This window comes from Agelaius tricolor, unplaced genomic scaffold (assembly GCF_023055355.1).
Source record: "Agelaius tricolor isolate 1412-34295 unplaced genomic scaffold, bAgeTri1.0.p SCAF_14, whole genome shotgun sequence".
NCBI classification, from domain to species: domain Eukaryota; kingdom Metazoa; phylum Chordata; class Aves; order Passeriformes; family Icteridae; genus Agelaius; species Agelaius tricolor.
The window spans coordinates 20,790,294-20,809,279 of record NW_027269274.1 but is presented as its reverse complement, the minus strand read 5'-3'; the positions used below and the strand labels follow the sequence as shown (position 1 = coordinate 20,809,279).

At 47.0% G+C, this 18,986-nt stretch overlaps 1 protein-coding gene across 3 annotated transcripts in view; it reads left to right on the top strand.

The window, feature by feature from the left end:
• Positions 1-18,986, top strand: part of PHF2 (PHD finger protein 2) — a 56,926-nt gene that overhangs the window by 19,223 nt on the left and 18,717 nt on the right. For all 3 annotated transcript variants that reach the window (XM_071440097.1, XM_071440098.1, XM_071440096.1), the window contains exons 2-6: positions 7,111-7,196; positions 13,192-13,306; positions 15,633-15,793; positions 16,302-16,443; positions 18,789-18,975. In XM_071440097.1, the coding sequence (XP_071296198.1) occupies positions 7,111-7,196; positions 13,192-13,306; positions 15,633-15,793; positions 16,302-16,443; positions 18,789-18,975 (691 nt within the window). The remainder of the gene's footprint in view (positions 1-7,110; positions 7,197-13,191; positions 13,307-15,632; positions 15,794-16,301; positions 16,444-18,788; positions 18,976-18,986) is intronic.

The following is an 18,986-nucleotide window of genomic DNA, read 5'->3' as shown; positions in this document are numbered from 1 at the left end:
GCATTTTAAATCTGTCCTAATTATAGTGCTCATCGCTTAACATTCCTTTAATGAAGATCCTCATTTATAAGGACAAGGTTGGCAAATAGGAATTAATGCCATTATAACCCGTGAGTCTCCCAAAGGAAACAAATCAAAAGCGCTGTGAAGGAAATGAAACCTTATTATTTATAGCAAGGCAAAGCACAGAGTCACCAGCTGTACCTTTGTGTATGTGGCTCAGGGGCCTGCAACAGATGTGCTTTGGAAAGGACAGTGCCCTGCTGCCATGGGCATCTCTCCAGCTGGGACGCAGCTTCCCTTGAGGAGCCCTCAGTCCAAGGCTCCTGTCTTGCAAGTGGACTTTGGTTTTGTTTTGGTCTCAGTTTCTGATTCAAGACAGACCTCCTCTCATCAGCCCCAGAAATAACCATAGTGGTTCACCAAGGCCCAGAAATAAGGATGGAAGGAAGACATCCCAGTTGTCTTGGTGGATCTGGAATGTTGTGGTGGATGCACATCTCTGCTGCTGTTGTTTCATCTCATGCTGATATCAGAACTGCTTGGTTTGAAGGAGCATGGCCAGATTGTCTTCGTAGCTGTTGATTTCAACACACACAGGAGATGGATGGTTCCACTGGCTCCTTAAAAACCTTGGTCATCCTGAACAATGTTTCACTGGTGGAATTCAAGGGATGGCAGTGAGAGTTATGTACCAGCCTAAGAGGCCTTAGAGCAGTGCAGACTTGCAGAGGCCCCTGCAACCCTCACAAATATCTCCTTACTTATTTGGAGGCTCTGAGTCTCTGTGACTCGAGGGAACAGCTGGAGCTGTGTCAGGGAGGGTTAGGGTGGATCTCAGGGAAAGGTTCTTTCCCCAGAGGGTGCTGGCACTGCCCAGGCTCCCCAGGGAATGGGCACGGCCCTGAGGCTGCCAGAGCTCCAGGAGCCTTTGGACAGTGCTGCCAGGGACGGACAGGGTGGGATTGTTGGGGGGTCTGGGCAGGGCCAGGGGCTGGACTCCATAATCCTTATGGCTCCTTTGAGCTGAGGATATTCCATGAATATTCCATGATTTTATGAAACCTCTGAAAGCTCTCCTTGTGGGCAGCACAGCTCAGCTCTTGCACAGAGCTGGGCATTTTCAAAGTACTGAATGAGTGTTTGTCCATTCTACAACAGCAGCCTCGGGGCCGTGGGACAGGTGTTGGTGGTGCTGCTGCCTGCAGGGGGGAAACTGAGTCAAAAAGCTGAGCTCATTTCCTGGGATGAAAAGCAGTCCAAGCAATCTGATAAGCAGTGAGGATTGTCCCTGTGCCTGCATTCAGGTGTTGCTGAAGCTGCTGGGCTCCTTGCAAGGGACTGCACAGATGCTGTTCTGTTTGCAAGAGGAAGCCTTTTCCCTTTTCCCTTTTCCCATCCCTTTCTCTCCACATTTGTGTTTCTGTGAGTGAAGGAGAGGTGATGTGAAATCCTGTCTGTCCAGTACAGCTTGAGTTCTCTCTCATTTAGGCCTTAATTAGAAACGTCCATGCAGGGCACCCTCAGCCCTATGCCCACACCAGCGCCTGGGTTCCTCCTGCTGTCCTTGGTCTTGGGTCTCCTGCTGGAGTAACACCAACTTGTGTCCCTGTTCTCCTGAATGACTTGTGAGCTCGCTGCTTTGCTTTAACCCTAGCTGACAGCAGTCCTCAGCTCTCCAAAATCTCTATTTCGTGAAAACATGTGACTGATTAGATGAGACAAATCCTTCTGCTTAGGAAAAGGCTTGTTTGTTTGCTCTGGAGACACTGGAGAGCACACAGGAGAGAGCTCTGGTCAGAGGTTACCCTGTAAAGCCACCGGGACAACCGCCCAGAAGACACGAACTCATGGAACAACTCATTGCATTGCTCTCAAAACAGCCTCACTCTTTCCCCTTTTCTTCTTTTATTAACTTCTCTTGTGCTCACAGTGTCGGCTGTTGCATTGTCGGCTGTTGCTGGATGCTGGGATGGACACTTAACATTGGCCTGGCATCAAAACTCTCCACTGCTGGACAGTGCTGCCTTTTTACAGCACCTATGGCTTTGTCCAGGTGGCAGAGGCTCCTGGAACTGGACAGGTGTCTTCTGTACAAATTACAGAAGTAAGTGAAATTACACCTTGTTAAGGAGGAATGTTATTGTGCACACTGTGACTGGTGACACACCCAGGAGTACCAATTGTTAAGGGATAGGGATGAGCTCAGGGTAATCACTAATTGTGACCTGTAAAAATGCTGTGAGTTCTTCTTCTGAGCTTCATAGACCTTTGATGATTTGTCCTCATGAGCTGGGGTGGAGCAGTGCTGGGAAGGGAAGGGAAGGGAAGGGAAGGGAAGGGAAGGGAAGGGAAGGGAAGGGAAGGGAAGGGAAGGGAAGGGATGGGATGTTAGCCGATTTTTTTTCTTCAGCTCTATTTCTGTTTTCCTAGATTTGATTTTCTTCCCTATCTAAGAGTCTTTTTCTTGTTTATTTTATTTTTCATATTTTTCTATATTGTCTTCTGGTTGATAATGGAGGTGACATGGTTTTGATAGAACAGACACTATGTGGGTAATTTTCCTCCTGAAGCTACTTAAAATGTCACCTCCCTGCAGATGACAACTCAAGGTTGCCAGAAACATTCATGCTATAAAACCAGTTTAGTTTACTCACCTTTTATTAGTGTTGCTTGCACAATAAAAAAATCATTGTTAACTTTATCAGAATATTGAAACTTGAACATCTCTTCACTGTGAACACAGACGCAATTTCATTTTAAAGTGGCAAAGGGCAGAGTTTCTAATAAAAATGTAATTTGTAGCTTCTGACTGCAAAAGCTTCTAATGTGCTAATTCTCCTTTAAGTCTGTGTAACGTGGGTGAGATATCAGCTTAAACAGCTGCAATATCAAAGCCTTTACTTGTCATTATTATTTTTTCCCTACAACAGTATCAGCGAAATTTAAATACATTTTAATATTATTTCCCTTTTATCTCATTATCAAATTAGTTTTACACTCCCTCAATATGACTTAAACACTTAACGACCATTTAAAAATCAACCATTAGGTTGGTTGAAATTGTTCCAACAAAATTCCTGGATGCAGGGCAATTAATCTCTTAGGCCATCTTTGCTGTGTTTGGGCAGAAAGGCTTTTTGAGCTGTGAGAGGTGGTGGTGGCTGCTGCTCCAGCATCCTGCATCCCTGCCCTGCACAGCAGGTGCATCCCCACTTCCTGCTGGCAGGGCTGCAGCCCCTCAGGCATCAATGGCCATGGCACAGCAAGTGAGGGGCTTTGTGGGGTGTCTGGGAAGGGTTTTCTCTCACAAAAGAATTATCCAGCCCTGGCACAGCTGCCCAGGGCAGTGCTGGAGTCCCCATCCCTGGAGGGATTTAACAGCCCTGTGGATGTGGCCGCTGGGGACGTGGGTCAGTGCTGGCCTTGGCAGTGCTGGGAAATAGTTGCACTTAAAGGTCTTTGAGGGCTTTTGCAACCTAAACAATTCTATGGCTCTGTGATTCTGTCCTTCACCAAGCAAAATTTTTTTCCTTCTAACTCAACAGTGCTACTAAGAGCTTTTCTCAGTTCTTCTCTGACAATGGTAATGCACCCAGGTCCTACACTGACACTGTGGGATCCTGTTCCTGAGCTCACTGCCTGGATCCCACACACACTGCCCGGATCCCCAGCACACTGCCCAGATCCCAAGCACACTGCCCGGATCCCCAGCACACTGCCCAGATCCCAAACACACTGCCCAGATCCCAGGGACATCACCTGTGATCAAGCACTGGCTGTGGCTGTGATCCCATACCAGCTGCCTTTAGACTCATCATTTTCAAATGCTTGGTTTGAGTCTTTTTGATGTTTCTCTTGAGCAAATGGGGCTGAGAAAAAAGTCTGGAGGGACCAAAGCGAGTGTTCTCATGGGAAAAACCAATAGCTGCAAACCACAGAGTGCCATTTGTGCTGCTCTTCAGGGGCCGAGGGGGGAGAACACTGTTCAGTCACTGTAGGTGACTTGGTTTTCTTCAGCTGGAGAAATGCTTTGATTCTAGATTATTGGTGATTAGCACCCTGAGAAAAAACCAGTAAATTGGGTAGGAGATGCTTCAGAACCAGGCTCTGCTTCTACCACAGCTGGCAGTCCCCTTCTGCCTTTTATTCCCAGGTGGAAAGGCACAGACCAACCCAAGGGTCAGTCACGGCCCCCTGCTACCCAAATCTTGCTCTGTAAACCCAGCACAGGCAGCAAGGAAACAAGGAAACCAACAAGGAAAACCTTGTTGCTCTGCTGGCAGGAATGGTTGCCTGGGGCTGTCTGGCAGTCTGGCTTTAACTTTTGGTGGGAATTTGGTTTCCTGTGCCTCTATCCATGTGGAAGCCACCAACAGTCCTGCTGGTGGCAGTGCCTGGAGACCCCAGCTCTGCTGGGTGAGAGGAGCAACACAGCCTGGAGTGGGTTGGTATTTTGGTTCCTGATGTCCCAAGGCAGTTCAGCTGGGAGATCCCTTGGACAGTTTCCAGTTTCCCACACAGAGAGGGCAGCAGCTTCTCCCTGGGAGCAGCTGTAAGTGGCCAAACCTTATTCCAAAGCCATGCTGTAGTCGGAAAAGTTGACAGTGTCTTGCAGGGGCCCGCTGGAGTTTGAGGTCAGTTATTTTTACTTCTCTGCGTTGTTCTCTCAGATGTTTCACTCTCTTAGAACAATGGCTTCCACCACATTGCAGCCATTGCCCTGTGCCACAGCTGCTCAAACCTCCTCCCATGCCGTGCCAAGGATCTCATCTCCTTACTTTAGCTAAATATAGCATTTTCAAGCTCTTGTAGAGAGCCTAATCCATACCTTTACTGAGCTTAGCCAGCTGAATCCAGTGGCATAAGCAGCTGACACTGCTTTGTAGGTAGAGGAATCCTCTACATTCTCTTACACTTGCCCTAATCTACCAAGGTTTGTTTAATTTTTCTACTGATAATCTGGTATTTTTCTACTATTTTTCTGGTATTTTCTACCAATCTGATTTTTTTCTCTATATATGTACAAGATTCTGAGGACTGGATAGTTGTGATGGTGATTTTTTCTGTTGGCAAACTTCAGTTTTCTGTGCTGGCTTCCCAGGGACACACAATAATTTTGTATTTTTTCAAGTAACTGTTTAATGAAAAAAATTCCAAAATAATGTTTTCTGTTCCCAGTCTGGCTTCACAGAGATGAGAGCGTCTCTGGCTTTAGTTGCAGAGCTTCTGTCACCCTGGGCTCTTTATTTTGAAGGGAGCTGGCTCCCACATTGACAGTTGCAACTGCGGCACCATACCTACCAAGGTTTCTGGCAGAATCTTATTTTGACACAACAGTTACAATGGTAATAAAAAGGATGTGCTGCTGTATCTAAGCTAGTTTGGCCTTTCCCAGCATGGTTGCAGCCTTGGTTTTGTTGCTGCTGTTCTCCAGCAGCAGGTGTGTCTGTGGTTTGTGATGGTGACATGCGCCACCGTGGGCCTCGGGGTCAGCAGGGGGTTCAAAACCACCTCTGGCAATGGGGCTCACAGTGCATTTGAGCAGCTGCTCCCCTGCCCCAGGCGTGCTTGTGTTGGCTCTTGGACACCTGTACACCCTGCCAAGGGCACCCAGAACCCTCAGGGAGTGGGTCCAGGGACTCTCATGGGAGGGGTGGGCACAGGACTGTGTGTTATCCTCCTTTATCAGCACCCAGGTCATGGCTTTCCTGCTTCTGGACCAGCACCAGGTGCTGCTGATGTGTCCACCCTGTGTGAATTTCTCCCATTGCTGAACGATTTTTGGACATGCTGGTGTCCTGCAGAGCTTGAACGGAGCGAGAATGATCTGAGAGGTTCTGGGAGGTGCTTGGTGGAACTGGCTCACTCTGCTGCCTGGCCTTTGGGATGGAGCAGCCATCCTCTGCTCTGCTTCCTCCGTGCAGACACAAGAACCATAAACTCTGAATTCCTGCTCTCGTCAGTGCTCAGCCCTGCTGGGGAATGCCAGGAGACAGAATGTGGCCTTGTGCGTGGAGGTGGCACTGTGTGACCCCTGCCCATGCCTTTTCCTTGGCAGAAAAGCAGTGTTGTTGTTCTCTGTGAGCTGAGGAGCACTGAGAGGTGCTCTCTGCTGATTCAGAGCACTGGCAGCTGTTCCCTGCTCCCTGCAGAGCACTGGGGAGGCATTTCAGGAGATGAAGTAGAGAAAGCCCAGGAGGGCTCTCGGCACAGTGTGATCCAGCCTTCCTTGTGCTGGAGCTTAAGGTGCCTCTGATGCCTCTGGTGGGTGATCTTAGCCTAGCTAAGCTCCCATGGAGCCAAGGCACCAGGGATGGATCCCACAGCACCCCACTGAACCCTTTTCCCTGTGTGGTGCCTTGCAGCCTGGGCTGCTCCTGACACAGGCAGCAGGAGCAGAGTCCCCTTTGCCCTTCCTCCATGGCCAGGACAGTGCCATGCTGCACCTGGATTCTTTGGCTGCCTGCTTGGCACTTGGACTGTGCAGCAGCTTCTTGTCTTGGGTGCTTCAATGCTTAGCTGTGTGCCTGGCTCCTCCCCAGCCTGTGCTCCCACAGGATTGTCCATGGGTGTGCCCAGGGCTGCTGCTGGTGTGTCCCATCCAAACCCACCTCGGTGGCATCCTGGCACAGCCAGGAGTGCTGAGCTGGGTGTCTGCTCCACCTCCTCATCTTCCTACATTGCAGCAGAGGTGGGACCTGTGGAAGTTGTGCACATGGTATCCCTTCCCAAGATCCCTCTGGTACTTCACAGCTGCCCACACATATTTTGTGAAGGTGTGTTTTGTTAACTGGGTTTATGTGGGATGGTACTGGGAGAACTGTGTAGGTACAAAATAGTCTCCTTGGGAAAAAAAAAAAATCTGTGGGTCTGTCTGCCACATTTTCATGGAGTTCCACAGTGGGCTACTGGGTGGGCTTCTGGCTGGCAGCTTTTGGAAGCCCTCAGGATATAGGCTACAAAAAGCCAGTCTGTACCAGTGTACAGGGCCCCAAAGCTGGTACAGCTTGTCAGTGCAGCTGCATGGCAAACACATGGGGCTATATTCATTAATGGTATGCTTGAGCATAGTCGGGCTAATGTCAGATTTACCTTCTTGTGTTCCAGCTGTGTTGGTGTGGAAGAAGAAGAGGCACCGGACATTGACATCTATCATTGTCCAAATTGTGAGAAAACCCACGGAAAGTCGACCTGTAAGTACCCCTGTGCAGCCAGTCCCTGACATGCAGCAGGGTGGGGATGTTTGAACAACTGGAGCTTTTTGTTTTGGTCATTACAAAAGGCACGCCTCGGTATCATGTGCCATAAATATTGGAATTCAAACCAGAAGGTGAAGAAAGATGTTAGTGGGAGGAAGCTGCAGGTTGGATCACGGAGCTTTTGCTGCAGCCTTAGGCACGTGTGTGAGCTCATGCAGGCACTTACCTGGAAAACTGCAGTCCCCAGCCCCACAAAAAAACTGAGTGTCCTTCCTTGGTTGAACTGTGCCCACACTCAGTAATGTGGGCTAGAAAAACCCTGTGGAGGCAGCTAAGTGCTAATACAGGGAGTTTTGGAACCTACATGGAGTTTTCTGTCTGCAAATGAGGAGAGTAAGAAGCAGTTTGTTGTGCTTGGCCTGGATATAGAATTGCAGCAATTGCAGCAATTTCAGTGTCAGTCAAAATTGTAGGATACACTGAGGGTGCCAATTCTTGCATTTCTTTCATAGGAAAAGGATTCTCCTGAGCAAAAGTGACAGTTGATCTCAGTGGGTGTTTTGTCTGGGAAGGAATCGTGGGATGTGTTTGCTTTGGTCAGATTAATTCACAAATTCTTTCTATTATACAATGGAGGAAAAAAAGGAAAAGAAACCAATCCCTGTGAAAGATGAAATGCTTTGCTTGAAAACCAGTTATTATAAATAAGCAACAGTGCCAGGGAGGATCCTGCTGCTCTGCAACCTGAGGGCATCCTGCAGAGGAAGAGCACCGTGCTCATCTGCTGGAGCTGAGGGAATCCTGATGACCTTTTATTTAGTGTGAAATAAGGGATGACTGGAAAGTGACTCCTGTTGTGTTAAAATTCAGATTTTTTAACCCAAGCAATTATTTCTGTATTGCCTTAATTGTTAAAGTTTAAGAAATTTCTAGTGGGAATGGGGTGGAGTCTGAAGTGTTTGCTTTGTGGGCAAAAAATAGAATTGTATTTCCACTGGGATTTTTTAAAAATCAAATGTGAACTGGAAACCTGAATAACCTAAAGGTGCTCCTGTCTCCCAGAGGGTCCAACTGAGAAGCTGGCAAAATCCCGGTTGGGGGGCTGGTTCTGAAGGACTTAACAAAATCAGGATGTTCCTACAAAATGTTGTGGTTTGAAAGGATCAGCCTTTCTAGTGTTTTGTTTTCCTGGTTACACAAATAACCACAAATCATTTTGAAGTGAATGATTTGGGATTGGAGGGGGGGGTGATTGCAGGCACTCCCAGACTGTTCCTAACCCAGGAGGGAAGAGGCAGCACAGGACCTCCACCCTCTGAGTCTGTCAGTGCACAACACTGAGATGGGTCTGATACTTTGGTTTCTTTCACTTAAAAAAAAATATAAATTATGAAAGGCACCTGCTTTTCAGGGCAAGGGGAAAAACCCAGTCAGAAGCAGCAAAAGCCTATAATCAGGAATTGAATATCAGTTCTATAAAAACTAGGGTGTGTCATCCTGGAATTCAAGACATGGCAGTTTTGATAAAAAGATTGCAAGTTTAATATACCAGTTATGATGAGGAGAGTTGAATTGACAACAACATTCTGATGCTTTTTAAAAGGTTTCTGTCTATCCAGTTATTTTTATCCAAATAAAAATCCACTGATGTGTCCCAGAGCATTCAACCCAGCAGAAAGTGCTGCTGGAGCAGAGTGCCAGCCCTTGCCATGGGCTCAGACACCTCCCACTGTCCCAGGCTGCTCCAAGCCCTGTCCAGCCTGGCCTTGGGCACTGCCAGGGATCCAGGGGCAGCCCCAGCTGCTCTGGGCACCCTGTGCCAGGGCCTGCCCACCCTCACAGGGAACAATTTCTTCTCCATATCTCATCCATCCCTGCCCTCTGGCAGTGGAAGTCATTCTCTGTGTCCTGTCCCTCCATCCCTTGTCCCCAGTCCCTCTCCAGCTCTCCTGGAGCCCCTTCAGTTCCTGCAAGGGGCTCTGAGCTCTCCCTGGATCCTTTTCCTCTCCACATGAGCACCCCCAGCTCTCCCAGCCTGGCAGAGGGGCTCCCCAGAGCAGAGGGGCTCCAGCCCTGGAGCAGCTCCAGAGCCTCCTCTGGATCTCTCCAGCAGCTCCATGTCCTTCTGATGTTGCAGCCTGCAGATCTGGGGCAGCTCTGCAGCTGGGGTTTCAGAAGGTGTCCCTTGACCCTCTTCCCTCTGGGGATGCAGCATGGTGGGAATACAGGCCACATCCATTCTGTAGGACAGCATGGACACTTCCTTTTCTCTCTTTGAATACAGCATAGGCAGTTTAATGACATGCAACACCAATCATCAAAGAAGTGAAGTGCAAGAATTTTATTTAAATATAAATCATTACTATCCTTACCTTGAGTTTTGGTGACAAGGTCACAAGCTGCATAGTAATTTTCCCTGCTAACGTGTAGAGTCGTGGATTCTGTGGAAAAAGGAGGCTGTTCTACTCTAGCCCATCCTTGCAGGGTACACCAGGCCAGAGGAGTTAGAAGCTGGGAGAAGTGAAGGAGGGAGCGGCTTGGCTGGTGAATTCCATCTGCTGGAATTTGCATGGAGGATATCCTGCTGCAGGGCTTGGGCACTGCTGGGAGATCTCTTCCTTTGCTTATTAACTGCTCCAGAATCTGTTCAGACCCGTTATCCAGCACTATCAGCTCTGTAAAGGAGTAGGAGTTGTTCCAGCAGCAGTAGTTCATGGTAGGATTTAATTATTGTGAGATTAGCAAAGGGAAGCACAGACACCAATTGTCTGTTATGCAACTTGTCTGGATTTAAAAATATACATGTATTTCTGGAGCTCGCCTTCTACCAGATATATTTTCCAGATGTCAAATTTAAAAATCATTTTCCTCTCCTTACATTTTTCCACATTACCACTGTGGCCAGTGGCTGCTCTCAGAAGATTGCTTCCTGTCACATGGCATTTTAAGCCATTCCTGCTGAATGAAATGTGTAGGGACTTCTCTTTGGGAAAAATCATCCATATTCATCCAACATTTTCTGACATCATTTCAAGAAAATGTAAGGGCTTCATTTGGGCAGGCTTGGCTCATTTTCATAGCACAATCTGAAATGCTGGCTTTGATTGCTGCCTCATTTGCCACAGTGAAAATCAGGAGAAATCCTTTGGAATCAGTGGAGTTACAGAGCTGGAAGTGAGCCAAAGGCTGTGGCTGGCTTTAAGTACTTACAACCTTTGGTGTTGATGAGTAGAGAGCTCACAGGGTGCTCCTGGGTATCCCTGCTCTAGGGAAGCACCCTGGTCCTGGCTAGAACAAGATGGGCTTTAAAGTCAAACAGTCATTTAGGCTGGAAGAAGCTCCAAGATCACTTAGTCCAGCCTGTGACTGATCACCAGCTCGTTAAGACCAGAGCACTGAGTGCCATGTCCTGCAGTTCCATGAGCACTTCCAGGGATGGGGACTCCACCCCTCCCTGGGCAGCCCCATCCCATGCTTGACCACCCTTTCATTCCTCCCAAGAATTCAAGTTGATGATCCCTTCTACACAAATAGCTTTGAAATAATGTATGTATACCTGTGAATTATTCATTTTGAGATACAGTTTTTATAAAAATTTATTCCCTTGTTTCCAGTGTTGGACTTCCAAGGTTAAATCTGGACCAGAAAGATCTGCAGAAAAAGAAATCTGTGATAAATTACAAAAAAGTAGCTTTTCTGGCCCAAGCTGGGATCTGTTGCACATGAGAATGAGCCTTTAGTCCTTACTGTGGTGTTCATGGCAAAGACAAAATATAGAAAGTGTGGCTGAAAATGGCCAAGGGTCAAGTGTTTGAAGCAGTGTAATGGACTCCAGCTGCTGTCCAGGGGACAGCCCCTCCTGGGGAATGCTCTGGGGAGAGAATCCAGGCTGCCTCTGCAGGAGGGCTGGATGGGAGAGGTGTATGGGGAGAGGGATGGGGAGAGGTGGATGGGAGAGCTGGATGGGAGAGCTGGATGGGGAGAGGAGGATGGCAGAGCTGGATGGGGAGAGCTGGATGGCAGAGCTGGATGGGAGAGCTGGATGGGGAGAGCTGGATGGCAGAGCTGGATGGGGAGAGGAGGATGGGGAGAGGTGGATGGGAGAGCTGGATGGGAGAGGTGGATGGGAAGAGGTGGATGGGAGAGCTGGGTGGCAGAGCTGGGTGGCAGAGCTGGATGGGGAGAGGAGGATGGCAGAGCTGGACGGGAGAGGTGGATGGGGAGAGGAGGATGGGGAGAGGTGGATGGGAGAGCTGGGTGGCAGAGCTGGATAGGGAGAGGAGGATGGCAGAGCTGGATGGGAGAGGTGGATGGGGAGGTTCATGGGAAAGTTGGGCACCTGCCAGCTCTTGGTGCTGAGGCAAAGAGCTCCCCAGAGGTTGTGGGAGCATTGCAGTGGATTTGTTAATTCAGCACTGATCCGTCGCCTTCATTTCCCGACGCTCTGTGCTATCTGGTGTGTAATAAAGGAATGTGCTTGAGCTCTTTAATTTTCCTGTGGCAAGTGACACCTCTTTCCCTGGGACTTGTACTCAGAGTGCAATCAGCACACTCGTGGTGTGGATTTGGATGTGCTGAGAGGGGGAGGGGGCAGAGGTTGGGAAGGGAGGGAGAGGAGGAAGGTTTGTCATTCAAGCCAGGCTTGTTTCCTTTGTTACCAGGAGCATTGAATTAATACACTAAGCCTGAGAGTCATTAAGATAAAGAACTAGCAGCTTTAATGAATATCTCCAGCTAGGCTGGAGCCTGCATGGAACTAATAAACCCAACATGCTTTGTGCAAAACCTGGGATGGACTCCCTGGGAGATGTCTTTCCTTGAGTTGTTCCAGGGCTGTGGTTGGGAAAGCAAAATTTGCTCTTTCCAAATTTCATGTATTATATCTCTAGCCTTCAGATTCCTTTCTTAATGGAAAAGTGTATGGATCTGTGTCTGTGCAAAGAGTGAGGAGTGGGTGCCATCCGTGAGGTGTCTGCTGCCTTCCCTCACTGTTTTGTTAAGAGGTCTGGACTTGGGGTGAAATACTGAGTTTCTTGATGTAAAACAAGGGTGGGAAATGAAAGTATGTGACATATGAAAATTTTATTAACAGAGGCTTTAAATGATACAAATGAGGAAAAACCCGGTTTCCTACCAAAGTGAGTTTCTCTGCACTCACTGTGGAAGCAGGAACAGCTGAGGGAGATAGTGCTGACTCAGGGAAAAAGCAGGACCAGTTTTTCTTGCTTTGTGTTATCTGGCTGTCAGAGGCAGGGCAAAACCACACTGAAACCTCACTGGCTCACGTGTGCTCATTCCTGCTGGCCCTTTATCCCTCCCTTAAGGACTGTCCTGTGTGTCCATCCCTCACTGGGAGCACCGTCAAGGGGCCTCAATCAGCTGCAGCTCTGAGCCATAATAAATTCCCTTCCCTGCACTTCTAGGAACTACTTAATTTTCCTTTTCCTTTTCCTTTTCCTTTTCCTTTTCCTTTTCCTTTTCCTTTTCCTTTTCCTTCCCTGTCCATGCTCTGTTCAGGGCACACTAAAATCCCATCAAACTTGGTGTCAAATGCAGCACTGCTGGACAGAGCTTTATTCTGAGGTGATTCCTGACAAATGCAGTAATCCCACAGAATGGTAATTCCCACAGATCCATCCTGCAGGTTGTGCTGAGGGGCTTTTGGCCCCTGGTGAGGATGGGGGGCAGTGTGAGAGCCCAGGGTGTCCAGAGCCAGTGCTTGTGTGAGGCTGCAGGCACTGCAGCTCAGCAATTACCCAGCTGCTGCCCTCTGCTCCAAAATGCTCACTGCTCACTCTGTAATGGATCTTCAGCTGCACCACGATTGTCTAATGGGGCACTGAGAGCAATATTAAAATCTGCAGGGCAGTGTGGCAGGGGTTCCCTCCACTCTGCTCAGGAGAGAAATTAAATGAAGATTCATCCTTCCTGCCAATGTCTTAATAATTACCTTCAACTTAACATAGCTGTCCAATTCATTCTTTTTCAGTGAAAAAGAAAAGAAATTGGCATAAGCATGATACCGGCCAGACAACGGAGGTGAAGCCTGTGCAGAATGGGAGCCAAGTGTTTATCAAAGAGCTGCGGAGTCGGACATTTCCCAGGTGGGTTTCGCTGTGGACGGGGTACAGGGGCAGTGCTGGGGTCCTGGGAGGCTGGGGATGGTCTGTGCTGGAAGCATTGAAGAGTATTGGTGATTAAATCAGTGCTGTTTGATTGCAGATGTCCCAGGCTCTTCCCTTTTTCACATTTGTGCAGCTGTATTCAGATCTCCTCTCAGCTGAGCCCAGTGCCTGTGGATTTCCATAGATGCTGGGATTTGGGAAGGCAAGGATTATGGAATCAGAGAATAGTTTGGGTGGGAAGGGACCTTAAAGCCCACCCAGTGCCGCCCCTGCCATGGCAGGGACACCTTCCACTGTCCCAGGCTGCTCCAAGCCCTGTCCAGCCTGGCCTTGGGCACTGCCAGGGATCCAGGGGCTGCTCTGGGCACCCTGTGCCAGGGCCTGCCCACCCTCACAGAGAACAATTCCTTCCAAACATCCAATCTAAATCTCTCCTAGTTTAAAACTCTTCTCTCTTGTCCTATCACTGTCTGCCTCTGAAGAAACTCACTCTTGCTGTTCTTTATAAGCCCCCTTTAGGCACTAAAAGTGGATCTGGGATCTCCCCAGAACCTTCTCTTCTCCAGGCTGAACCAGAGTGTGTTTGGCCCCTAGAACATCCATTTGCATAAGAAACTAACCCACTTATTGCATAGAATTCTCCAGTTCTTAAAATTCTAACGACTTTGCTGAAGCCTGTGCCCATCTTGGACAGAACAATGACATACTCAGTCACGGGGTGACAAAGGCTCTCTCACTGGGGTAATGAATGGTGCTAATTGTTAGGTGACATGTCCCACATGTTATTAGGCTGCTCCACAGCCATTTGCAAGAGTGATCATTTTCTTTTGGCTCTTTAATGTAGGCTGTAGCCAAATAAATCCTTAATTATTAATAACTAATTATTTTAGAAGAATCCTTGGAGACTGGCAAAGTAAACACAGAACTTCTTCCTTTTTATGGAGAATTTAATTTCACACTTTATTTAAGATACTAGTCTTAGGCTGCTTAAAGAAAAAACTGAAAACAGTCCTGTAAAGTATTTTGCAGCTTATACAGAGTGTTTTGTGTTTTGCTGAGCTCAGGATCCAGTATTTTTACTTGCCTGGCTATTTCCATTGGGGCCTGCAAGGTTTTTTATCTTTGCTGCTTGTCTTTTTTTTTTTTTTTTTTTTGTAATTTGTAATTTGACAGGTTGCATAGCTCATTTTAAGAAAGATTTATGGCCCAGGCAGACTGATTTCAGTAACCTCGGGTGGCCTCTGAGACTGCAGTCACACAAACAGTATCTCTGAGTCACTCCAACATTGTTATAAATAATACAGCCCCCCATTTTTTCTCTTTGTTACTCATTAATGTATGCATAAGAAAATCCTGCTGCCAAATGAAATCTCCTGAGACAGGAAGGTCTGTAGAACAAAGAAATACCTGCAAGATCCAGGACTGAGACACAAAGTCTTGTGGAGGAACTTTCTCCCACAAAGCAAATGAATGGGATGTGCAGATGGGACAGACCAGGCCCCAGCACCTGGAGGCTGCTGGAGGGGACACAGGGTCACACCAGGAGCATCACTGGTGACTCCAAGCATGAGGCAGGGAATGACAACCCCCAGTGAGTGCTTGGGAGGGTCTCAGGTCAAAAGGAACACTGAAGGGAGCAAAAAGGCAAAAAATATTATTCATGTAATTCTGTTCTAAAATATTTAATACCAAAATAGTGCTGGAGTAGCAAGAGTAGCAGTGAAAACAATTAAATTGATTATTCTCTGTGAGGGTGGAGAGGCCCTGTCACAGGGTGCCCAGAGCAGCTGTGGCTGCCCCTGGATGCCTGGAAGTGTCCAAGGCCAGGCTGGACAGGGCTTGGAGCAGCCTGGGGTAGTGGAAAGTATCCCTGCCACTTCAAAATGATCTGCAGAATACTTCCTGAGCACATTATTCAACTGCTTTAAAATTATTTGCAAAGCATTTCTAGGGCCATTTATTTGAGATTGGGTAACATTTTTAACCTCATCTTCTTTAGAGTGAAACATTTAACATTAATTCTTTAACATTGATCACTGGTAGCTCGACTGATGCTACAGCTGAGGAAAATGGTCTTTTGCCATAAGCTGTTATTTTAGGACTTCCCAGTAGCTGGAGCATGAGGCTCGAGTGATTGCATGATTTTTTGTGCCCTTTCTGCTTTGCAATAAATGGGGTTTTGGCTTGTGTACCTAATTTGCCCATAATTCCTTTTCCACAGTGTCTTCCTTTCAGCAGTGAAATGCAAAACATTCCAAACTCGGTGTGGAGCTCCTGACCACTGAATCTGTGTTTGCTTTTGCAGTGCTGAAGACATAGTGGTGAAAGTGCCAGGCAGCCAGCTGACAGCAGAGTATTTGGAAGAGAAGGGCTTTGCTGAGCCCATCCTGGTCCCCAAAAAGGATGGGCTGGGCCTGGCTGTGCCTGCCCCCACCTTCTACGTCAGCGATGTCGAGAACTATGTTGGTGGGTACCTGGCATTGCAGTGCTTGGAGCTCAGCTGCTCTATAGAAATAATTAGTTGTATGGAAAATTGTAAAATGTATTCTAAAATATTGTCTGTGCTATGAGCTGTGCTGGTCTCAGTGCAGCTTTTTAGGTAGTGGGAGGTTGTAGTTAGCAATTAAGTCATTCTTGTTTTGTGTGGCAGCTTGGCAGTCAGGCTGAGCCAGCCTGCACTGCTCTCCACAGCTCTGCATAAGCAGTAACAGCCAAAGTAGCATCAAGGAATGGTTTTCCCAGGTTCAGGACTACAAAAGCACCATTTGATAGGTATTTATGTATATGCAGGTCTTTTGTGCATGTGTGTCTGTGTGGGTGCAAACAAAAGCAACAGGGAGGATCCAAGGGCTGAAAAGGTCAGAAAAACAGAAGATTGAGATGTTTCTGGACAGGTTAACTCACCCCCAAGCATAGAAAAGGGGGCAAGGCAGGGTGTCCATCAACCTGTCCTCTCCACTGAATTCATGTGCAGGGCCAGAGCGGAGCGTTGATGTCACTGATGTCACCAAGCAGAAAGATTGCAAGATGAAGCTCAAGGAATTTGTGGATTATTACTACAGCACAAACAGGAAAAGGGTCTTAAATGTCACAAACCTGGAGTTCTCTGACACCAGGTAAGGGTCCACCCTGCTGCACAGTAATTACTACAGATTTATTTCGCTTTATAATTTTTATTTAATCTATTATTTTGTATATAACATATTTCTATATAATAACATAGCTGAATACTATACTACCCTATGTGTTTATTTATGAATTATATTAATATTGCTCACATAGAATTATATATATAAATTATAATTTTAAATTACTGAATCTCACATTGTGTCTGGGATATGTGGCTGGGTTCAGCCTCTGCCTTCCCCGGTGCTTTTCCTCCTTAGGGAAAGTTGTTCAACAGCTTCTGGTTGTTCTGACTTTAGGTGTAGGGTAACATGTCACTGGGTGTCCTTTGAGGAGAATAACTTTGGAATTTTGTTATAATTCTGTAATCCTACAGCATGTGTTCTAGTTATGCTTTCAGTGCTTTTGCCAGCTAGCCTGTGATCTGTCTGACAGCAGCTCAGGGTCAGGGTGGTGCTGGAGGTGATTGTGCAGATCAGAGGGATCAGATATTCCTCTGAAGAATTCCAAGAAATTCCTCCCTGTGTGGGTGGGCAGGTCCTGGCACAGGGTGCCCAGAACAGCTGTGGCTGCCCCTGAATGCCTGGAAGTGTCCAAGGCCAGGTTGGACGCTGGGGTTTGGAGCAGCCTGGGACAGTGGAAGGTGTCCCTGCCCAGGACAAGGTGGAAATAAGCTGGTCTTTAAGGTCCCTTCCAGCCCAAAGCAGCCCGTGATTCCATGATTAGCTGATGCCAATGCTGAGGGCACTGCCTGGTGCTCTCTGTAGCTGTGCTGCCATAGCTGAGCAGTGCTTTCCTTCCAGCAGTGGGCAGGGCCATCTCTGAGATACTCAACCCCAAAAGCTGTGCAGGTTATTTTCACAGGCCCTGGATCCTTTGGGGTAGCTGGTGCTTCCAGAAGGGAAGCACCAGGAAAAGGAAAAGATCCTTTTACACACAAACACACTACACAGATGATAATGAATGTCAGCAGAAAAACAAAGAATGGTTGTTTTTGGGAGCATCCTGCTTCAGCATGAAGGCTGGAAAAGAAGGCTGGTGTATAATGACAAGCTCATTTTTCCCAGGCTGGGATTTAGTGGCTCACCCCCATCACTGCAGAGAGCAGCTCTGCTCACTGCAGGTTTGAGACCACCGGCATTTTCAGCAGAGATTTTTTCAGCTTTCTGCCATTTTCCCCAAATAATGGGATGTCTTTTTTCCTGAAGGACTGCTGCAGCTGTCGTTCATACTCCGCTAATCGAGACATAAGTAGCAAATATTTTATTTCTTAGCATAGACAGTGACAGTTTAATTGAATGCACAGCTCCATCTTCCCTGCCATGGAAATGGAGTTATTGTCATTAGGGCTTGACACTGAGCACAATGACATGTGGGAGCATTTAATATTGGCTTGAAGTGCAGATACTTTTACTGACGTGGTATTTTAGAGTGTCTAGCAGTGAATCTTCACCTCCTGCACTATCAGCCCAAATTTTGGACTATTTGAATCAAAAATTTAGCACATTCTAGGACGAAACATTTAATATCTGGTTGTCATGCCACTGCATTGTCTTAGCTGTGATTCTAGTATATGTTATGTATTTGACAAAAACATAATATATGAATGACAAAAATAAATAAATAAATAGGAACATATGTTCAGTATGAATGAAGATAACATTTTGTATAAATTTAGATACATATCCAGTAAGAGTATGTTCTTAATGTACATAAATAGATTCATTCATATAAATTATAAAATATGTATTATATATCTTATATTTAAATATATTCGCATTGTCAACCCAAGTTAGACTTTTTCCTTCTTCTGAGCTTTTGATATAATGTACTCCATCTAAATAAGATTGCTGATTTTCAGCATCAGATCAAGAGTTACTTATCGACAAGCATTAATGTTGTTGTTATTTGGAATATTAATATTAAGCTTGACTTGCTAATTTTTCTGGTTTACCAGGGGAGTTCTGTCCAAGTGCACACATTTCACTTTCTGTTCTGGAGGGGGCTGGGAAGGTGACTGTGATCATAGCAGTGTTGGTCCCTGAGCCTGCGTAGCAGGGGCTGGAAAACTACAACCATCCGTCGCATATTTGATCATAGATGATACTGCTGAAAGAAGGCAAAGGATTGTTGTAAAGTCATCACACTTAAAAAACCTTAAATCTCTGTCTGTAAACAGTTTTCCCTAATTTTCTGAATGATGAGCAGTTCCACTGCCACAAGAGGAGCTGCTCCAGTTTACCATGCAGGTTTTGTCACACTTGCTTCTTGCTGTACCAGGGTCCTGGTGCTCTGTTTTAAAAGCTGCCTGTCTGTTCTCCACTCTGTCTGTAAGGATGTCCAGCTTTGTAGAGCCTCCTGATATCGTGAAGAAGCTGTCCTGGGTGGAAAATTACTGGCCTGACGATGCTCTGCTGGCTAAACCCAAAGTGACCAAGTACTGCCTGATCTGCGTGAAGGACAGCTACACTGACTTCCACATAGACTCTGGGGGGGCTTCTGCCTGGTACCACGTGCTGAAGGTGAGGGAGCC